Here is a 9299-nt window from a genome sequence, read left to right on the forward strand (position 1 = left end):
ATAATTATTATCAATGTATTGAAGAAAAAAGATGTTATATATTTTTCAACCCTATCCCTAATAAATTAAAAATAATAACATTACATGTAACTAGAAATTTACCTAGAGAAATAAAGAAACAAATATTACATAAATTAATTGTAGGAGTTATAAAAGATAGACGTACATATGAAATAATTATCGAAGCATTTGAAAATGAATTATACCATAGAGAAATATTTGAATCATCATAAAAATATAATGGAAGAAACTAAAAATATTTTAGAAAGAAAGTTAAGAAGAATAAGATTAATAAATAATAAAATTTTAGATGAATTATTAATATCTGGAGATATAACTAAAACTCAAGAAAAACAAATATTAAAATTAAAACAAGAAAGGTATAAAGAAAAAGCAAGATATTATGAAAAATTAAAAGAACTAACAAATATTGAAGTGATAAAACAAAAGTATGATAAAATGATAAGAGATTGTAAAAACGCTGAGTATATAACATTTTATTATTGTCAATCAAAAAATCGATAAAAGAAAATGTCAATCAGTGATCATATGGAAGAATTAAAACATTTAATAAGAACATTAATAAATGATGTACAAGAAATAAAGAATGAAATAAAAGAAGCAAGAAATGATATAAATATATTGAAACTTGAAGTCAGAAAATTAAAAGAAAATGAAGAAAAAAATAATAGAATAGATAAAAAATTTATAGAAAAAGAAATAACCAGAATAGAAAAAAATATATTGAAAGAAAAAATATAATAATAGAAACAGGAAGCATGGATGATGAATTTAGAAAAAATATATTACCTAAAATAATAGAAGAAGAGGAATCTAGAGAAAAAACGTTAGGTAAACAAAAAATTGAAGAAAATCAAGACAAAGAAGATGAATGAAGAATTAGATCTACTTATAGATAATTTTGATCATTTAAGTTTAGAAAATATAGATGATGAATACCAAATCTTAATGAATATTGGAGGAGGACCTAATCCTGTAGAAACCTCTAAACAATAATCAATAGAGCCAGATGAAAGTTATGCTTCGATGTATAATAAATCATATAGATAATTTTATGATAAAATAAGAGATAAACAGCCGTCCAAAGGAAATAAATATAGTAATAGATTTGAATTAAATAATAATTATGATAAACCTGTTAACCATGGAGGAACAAAATTAGACTTAGATTGTAAAATAGATATTAAGAAAGCCTTAATAACTTGGGCAGACTCAATGATATTATTCTTTTTATATAATAAAGATGATACATGGGAAAATACTGAAAGGAGAATAGATTTTTTAATTGCATCTTCTGAAGGAAATGTTAGAAATTGGTGGGAAGGAATTAGTAGTGATACAAAATCATTAATAAAAAGAAATGTACAAACAGAAATAATAAAGTCAGATAAACTAGGAATAGAAAGATTAGTAGAATATATTGCAGATGAATTCTTAGGAGAAAATTGGTTAAAAAATCATGAAGAAGAAGCAATACGAGAAAAGGATAATGCAAGAGTTAAGTTAATTAATTTAACAATTTGTGATATGTGTAAAATTAAAGAATATACTTGTGAATTCAAGGAATACTATTATACTCAATTTTATAGTAATGAGAATCAAGAAGTATATCAAGATATATATTATAATAAATTACCAGGTTCATTGGGAATATATTTTAAAATAGAATTTGAAAAATATATTAAAGAAAATATAGGAATACCTAGAACATTAGGATCAAGAATAAAATTCTTGTTTGAAAGACTTGCATACATATGTCAACATAGACAATTACTGAAAAAATCAGGAAAATTAACTAGAATATGTTGTGAAGATATGTAAAAACCTACAAGATGGGGATGTAATTCTGAAAAAAGAAATAAAAGAAAATATAAAAACAGAAAGTTTAAAAAATATAGAAACTTTAAGAAAAAATACATAAAACCTAGAAGGAAATATTATAAAAGGAAAAATAATATACAGAAAAATAAACCTTATAAGAAAGATAAAAAACAATGTAAGTGTTGGAATTGTGGAGAAATAGGCCATATAAGTCCTGACTGCACAAAGAAAAAAGTGAGAATATTACAAAATGATTATTTTGAAATAGAAAGTGAATTAAGTGAAATATCTGATATTGAACATTATAATAATCAGGAAGTATTTATAAGTGAAGCAGATTTAGAAGATTATGGATCAGAGTCTGAATAGAGAAATTGAAGAAATAGAAAATAATAACATAAAAATCCAAGAATATTAGGGAATAGAAGGTTATGGATTAAAAGTAACTTTTGATAATAATAAATTTAAGAAAATACAAAAGTTATCTTTAGATTTGAAAATAGGAAAATGAGAAATTCTAGATAGAATATGGAGAAGATAAAGAATAGCAATAAATGAATACCATAAGATTGACAAAATTATAGATGTTATGACTACTCAAGGAACACATAAAATAAACCTTTTAACAAAAAATACAGTATCAGAATTATTATCAAAAATAAGTAAAAAATATAGTGAAAAGATCCAATATATTTATTTAGCAGGAATACAAAATAATGTTTAAATCCTTATTTAGGAAAGGAATAGATTCACCATTAACTGTAAGTTTACATGATGGAAGGATTATAAATCTGGAAGATGGTCATTTAGGAACTATAGAATGAAATTTAGTATATCAAAAGTTAATATTTACCTGTTACCCAAAATATTGTGTCTCATTGAAAGATAAAAACTTTAATGAAGTCTTAGGATTACATTTCAAATTTCATAGAAATGATATAATGGAACCAGGAGATAAAATTATGATTATGGAATATAAGGCATTATACACATTTACTAATTCTAATGATGGGAATATTTATTTTAATAAACCATATATAGAAATTCATAAGGAATGTAAGGATATTAGTAAAATAGTGGAACCAAACAAACAAATAAATCTTATCCCAGAAGAATATGAATTTAATATAACTAAAATTAAGCCTGAAATAACAAAGTTAAGAGAAAAAGAAGATTATAAAATAACATTTCATAATGGAAGGTTGATAAAGAAATCAAAAAGTCTTAAACTACCTAATAAAAAAGAATATTTAGGAGAAACTAGTGGTCTAAAAGAAATAAAACCTCATGGGAATATTGGAAATATGAAAATAAAAGGAAAATATTTCAATGGTAGAAGGTATATAAAAGGACCAAATATATTGATAGATACAGGAGCTGGTGAATGTCATATAGCTGCAAATAAAAATGAAGGATTAATGACTTACAAGATAGAACCATATGAGTATAGGAATTTTGATGGACAACTATATATTACAGAATTAAAGGTAAAGGTACCAATAAAAATAGGTGGGATTGATCTTTTAGTACCATGTTATTTGGATGAAAGTATGGATATTGAACCTCATATATTATTAGGAATGAATTTCTTAAATGGATTAGAAGATTATAGTATAAAACGAGAAGGATTATATATAACTCATAAAGGACAAACTACATTATATAAAATAGGAAGTGGATGAATAATCAAATAAGTTTTCCATTAGCAGTTTATATACAAGTTACTATAGTAGAAACAAATATAACAACTTGTGCCTTAATTGATACAGGAAGTGATATAACAATTTTTAAAAATTTCTTAATAAAATCATGGAATAAAAATAGTAAAATAAAGATAACAGGAGTGACTGGAGAAAGTACTCAAATAATTGATAGTGCTGAAAAAGTTAATATAATACTTGGTAGTAAACAAGTTATAATAAATAAAGTATATAATTATAATAAGTTAGAATGTGAAGTATTATTAGGAAATGATTTTATCCAACAATTTCAATATTATAAATAAAATAATTACATGATAATGTTACAAACACCTTGTGCACATCTACTAAAAATACCAAGAGAGTTTAGACCCTACAAAGTTCAGCCAGCCCAGCGTGGTGATAAATGGGAAAAACGACCAATAGTACAAGATGAACTAAAAAATAAAAAACTATCATATANAAAATGGATAATATATTCAAAAAGTATAGTGATTTTCTTATTGTTTATATAGATGATATATTAATATGCTCTAATAATAAAAAAGAACATATGAATCATTTATTACAATTCATAAATGAATGTAAAAAGGAAGGAATTGTACTTTCTAAAAAGAAATCTATAATTGAGAAACAAGAAATATATTTTCTGGGATTATCAATAGATAGAAAATAAATAAAATTACAAACTCATATATCTAAAAAGATAGAAAGCTTTCCAGAGAATTAAAATCCAAAGAACAAATACAAAAATTTTTAGGATGTCTAAACTATACTGAAGGATTTATTGAAAATCTCTCAAAAAAGAGACATAAGATACAAATTCTACTTAGAAAAACAAATACTAAAGGTTGGAATAAAGAACATACTGAAATTATTAAAGCATTAAAAGAAGAATGTAAAAATTTATCAAAACTAAGATTACCAGATGAAAAAAATAATTTAATTGTTAATACTGATGCCTCGGATAAATATTGGGCAGCTATATTAAAAACAGATTTAAATGAAATATGCAGATATTCAAGTGAAACTTTTAATCAAGTAGAAATAAATTATACTACTCATAAAAAAGAATTGTTAGCAATTATTAGAGGAATAAAAAAGTTTTCATTATTCATTTTATCTAAAAAATTTATTGTTGAAACTGATAATTCTCAAGTTGCAGGACTTATTAGAAATAAGTTACCTATGGAACCTCAATATAGAAGGCTACACAGATGACAAGCATACTTATTATTCTACAATTTTGATATTGTTCATATTAAAGGAATAAATAATTATCTTGCAGATTTTTTGAGCAGGAATATTGAATTCGGAGATGGATAATATCAAAAATTCATTAATAGACGTCAACAGACGAATGAAATTCCTCATGGAAGAATCAGAAGATATGAAAATTGGAATTGAGCAATTAGAGCAAATGACAGAATCTATCCAACAAAATGTCAAATTGTTGGTGGAAATCTCTAATTCTCATTCCAAATATACCAAAGAATTGAATGCCAGAATTGTTGATATTACTTCACAATTCGAGTCATTAAATACCAAACAGGAAATACCAATGGATATAATCTCAAAAATACAAAAAGGTACACAGCCAGGAAGTAGCGGTGGACCCAGCAATATCAAAAGAAACATAGCAAGTCCCCGAAAGGTGACTATAAAAAATGGCGATGAACATACAAGAGTTATCAGAATCAAAACTGATGAAAATGATGATACCCCTTATCATCAAAAGAAGAAGAATATAGATCACTTGCCAAAATTGTTTATGAATTGGAAGAAAATGAATCATATTTTATTGCATCGGGAGATCATGTTTATTCCAGATTAATAATTACCAAAGATGCAGACCCTTTCATGGTCAAAATGACAGCAGATTATGGATTTCTGGATTTGATCTATCCAGGAAAAGATTTAAAAGAAATTAAAAATTTTGATGATATATTTAGGGTAGAAGTTTCAAAATTTGCCTAAGGGAGATCAATTTATATCAAATTTTATTCAATAAGTCCCGAAATTGATGGAAGGATATACTATCCTACTGAATATATTATCACAATTGGATATGTTGGCCGAGATTTCCAGATTGAAGTTGGCCGAAATAATAAACCATTGCCTAAAATCAATAAATCATGGATAAAATCTCTAAGAGTTTTGGGGATGAAAGTTCTTTACAACATTGCAAAGAACTTATATGATAAAAAATTTAGATGTTTGTGCCAATATGAAGGATGGACACTCCTTACGAATAATGGAAAAGAAAAATCTACTATTTTAAAAGAATATATCCAGAAATTTGATACTTATCAAATTAATGGAAGTCCTACAACAATCCAAGAATCATACAAATTGAGGGAGTGCCCCACATGCAGACAAGATTAAAAGATTGATTCTTCAAGATAAAAGATGAATGGAGAAAAATAAAAGGCGACCTACCACTACCAAAGCATTTAGCCAGCTGCATATGGAGCCAAAGATGGAGAGGCAATGATAGAGGAAAAGATGCCCTTTGATGAAAAAGAAAAAAATGCATGTGAAAATGTAGACCCCAGAAGGGAAAAAATAGAGAGGCATGTGAGCCTTTTTTCAAATTCTGATGTATGCAATGATATAATAGACCAATAATAGTAAGATTGAGTCATGTATAAATAGAGGACTTTGGGAGAGAATGGATCATCTCGAGTTAGAAACCATTTTCTTTCTTTAATCTTTCTTCAAAACCAGTTTTTCTGGAAACCTCTTGTATACAATAGAAATCTTGTATAAATCATTATAGAAATAAAATCTCAATCTTTTGATATCAGAAAAATATGAGTTTCTAAACTTCCTATCCCATAAATTCTTGATAGATTGAAAAAGACAATCTCTTTCTTACTTTAACAAAGAGAGAATTTTCTTTACTTAAGATCCTTATTCTTAATTCTAAGAAAAGATACAGTGAGGGTAAGAAGTTGAAATTGCAGAATTCCCATTGAGGTAAAAGACCGTTTGAGGGAGCAGTTTGCAGATTCAGAGCCTGAAGGTCACTCGGTTCTAAGAATACAGATTTAAGATCAAAAGTAAGGTAAAATTATTGTCTTTGTTAAATTTAGAAAGAATTCTTCTAATATCTTGAAAGAATCGTAGGGATTATTACTTATCATGCTTGCAAAAACTTATCTATCATGTTATTATTATCATAAAGCTTGTAAGGAATTATCTATATGATGCCAGGCTATACAATTAAGGGATTAGATAATCTGTTAGAAAAACTATTAGAAAAAATAAAAAATATTTTTTCTCAACTAGAAACTATGGATATATCGTCTAAGGAATATGATAATCTTAAAGAATTATATGACAATTATATTACAGATTATGCTAATTTATTAGATCAAAGGATGGAACTATATATTAAAATTCGAAATGAAAGAAATAGAAGAATTTTGGAACTATCATAATAAATCAGGATATTTTGTGCAAAATATAACAAACCATTTCATTAAGGGTATTATAGACATTTTGACAAGAATAAATAGTGATAGGCCATTTAGAAAAATCCCCAGACTCCATTATAACCAAGATTAATGTCAAAAAAAGCGTACTAATTAATAAAATTGAAAATTTATTTTAAAACTTTTTTTTCTCAAACTCATTTTCAATCATACATTTTCACAATAAAATAAAATATTTTGCGTGTAAACTCAAAACTTTCTTACACATTCTCCAAAATTCATTATTCTAAAATTCATTTCATTGAATAATGGTAACAAAACAGGGGATTCTGAAAGGTGAAGATGGCACAATGTAAGAAGAAATCAAGATTCTCAGTGTTGAGATAGGCACATGAAACCAAGATATTCAATAAAATCATCAATCCAAAATCATTTATTTTCCATTTCACATATTCCCTTGTGAACCAAAAAACACATAGACAATAGCGCCTAGTTTATGCTACGTCGGATTACTATGTGTCATGTGCTCAATTTAGACAAAATGAATCCATCCAAAATGATGGACGAGTAACACGACTCTTAAGTTCAGTGATCAATCAGATATTTACATGAGCATATACATCTATATGTACGTATACATAGACAGAGACGAGGAGAGATACAAAAAAACCCACATCGTACAAGACTATAAGCAACACACCAGATTCATTTTTTCGTCAACTTAATAAATTAGTACCAGCATTGACATTTTGAAGCAATGAACAAGTAGATATCTTCATAACCAAAATCACACGAGACACAATGTAATTGACAAATCAAGGAAACTTAAATTTAGAGAAAGGGGGGAAATCAGCAAGAGCGATCGATGAACCGAAAAGGCAAACTAAAAAAATGTGAGATCAATAGGGTATGTCTCCTTCAGGAAGTTCCCAGTTATCTTCCTCCCCATCTTTCTTCTTGTTCTTAGAGATCTCAGACCTATTCTGTGTGTTGCTTCTTGGTTGAAAGCGCCTGTTATAACAAATGAACAATCGAGTATCATATCATTAATTCTATATAAACCAAAACAAGAATATGTAAATTACAAAAAGCTTCAAGTCTTTCAAGTTGAGTCGAGTCTTCTTCCTCTAGCCTTTAATTTGGCACTAGGTTTAGTCTTCCTACCCGTTCTTTCGCCGCCCTCTGGCTATAAAAATGATCTTTTAATGTCAGAATTGGCGGCAAGAATGCTATGCAACTCCCCTTTATCACTCTGTGTCTCAGAAGTTTCAGCTTTCATTTGATATTTTGCAAGTAACAGAATATGATGATATTCGCTATAATTCAAAAAAGAAAAACAAAATCCTATAATGAATTCAATTCCCAATTTCTTGTCATCAAAGAACTATGATGACGCTTGTATTGCTCTCCCGCAACCCCCTATTCACGGTTTAGGTTGCTCATATTTAATTAACTCATCGTGATAAGCTATCATTTGGCTTCCCCTTTAAATCTACCATATTAATGGAATGAGATTTCTCATTTTGGGGTTAACCAAAGAGGTTCATTAAATGAGGTTTAAACCAAATTTGGATTAAATAATCCATTGTATCACCTTAAGAAATATAAATTCCCCCTATTGTTAGAATTTACATGAAAATATACTCAAAGTGCACTGAAGCAACCAAGATTCAATAACCGTATGGAGACGCCAAATGGCTCAATCACGTTTCACAAATATAACCCAAATTAATTATACCAAACGAGAGAGAGAGGACCTTTGGCCATTGCGCTTGGCGGCCTCACGGGACTTGCGCTTCTTCTCATCTTGCGTATTTTCAAAGAACCTCCGACGCTTGCATTCCTGAATGACTCCGGCCTTCATCACCTCTCTCCGGAACCGGTTCAGGAGCCTCTCCTCCGGTTCATTGTCATCAACAAAGACCTGAACATTGTATGCTGATCTGAAGAAAAGTGTGTTTGAGTAAGCAAGAGAGGGGCACACGGCAGAGATAACGTCCGAAGAGCACGACGATGATAATAGCGAGTTTGAGTCATTTTCATTGGATAAAACAAGTGGGGCCCATCCATCTTTTCTGAAGGAGGTGGTGATGGTGGTGTCGGAGAGATGGGACGGTGGATTTCTCGGCGTAGATAACGGCGGCGACGGTGGTGGTTTTGATGGTGTGAAGAAGCAGAAGAGGTTGGCTATGGATGAGGTTGCCATTACGGATTTGTCAGGATGCAATGGTCTGTTTATCATTTTATTTAAGGAAATTTGCAGTAGAGGTCCCCAAATGTTTCAATAATATGCAGAACGGTCCAAATCATATCATAGCAA

General features: G+C 28.5%; 1 protein-coding gene across 1 annotated transcript; it reads right to left on the bottom strand.

Moving 5' to 3' along the window:
- Nucleotides 1-7661: 7661 nt before the first annotated feature.
- Nucleotides 7662-9200, bottom strand: LOC111409271 (30S ribosomal protein S21, chloroplastic). The gene is made up of 2 exons (XM_023039289.1): nt 8737-9200; nt 7662-7990 (listed from the first exon to the last, which is right to left on the bottom strand). The coding sequence occupies exons 1-2, from the start codon at nt 9183-9185 to the stop codon at nt 7879-7881; spliced, it is 561 nt and encodes a 186-aa protein (XP_022895057.1). The 5' UTR covers nt 9186-9200; the 3' UTR covers nt 7662-7878.
- Between the last annotated feature and the right edge of the window lie 99 nt (nt 9201-9299).

Source organism: Olea europaea, chromosome 14 (genome assembly GCF_002742605.1).
Source record: "Olea europaea var. sylvestris chromosome 14, O_europaea_v1, whole genome shotgun sequence".
NCBI classification, from domain to species: Eukaryota; Viridiplantae; Streptophyta; class Magnoliopsida; order Lamiales; family Oleaceae; genus Olea; species Olea europaea.

Excerpts from the sequence above, each read along its gene's own strand:
- LOC111409271 (XM_023039289.1), bottom strand. The coding sequence starts at position 9,185 with ATGGCAACCTCATCCATAGCCAACCTCTTCTGCTTCTTCACACCATCA. Across the intron at positions 7,991-8,736 it reads GCCAAGCGCAATGGCCAAAG|GCGCTTTCAACCAAGAAGCA; the intron begins GTCCTCTCTCTC and ends TTGTTATAACAG.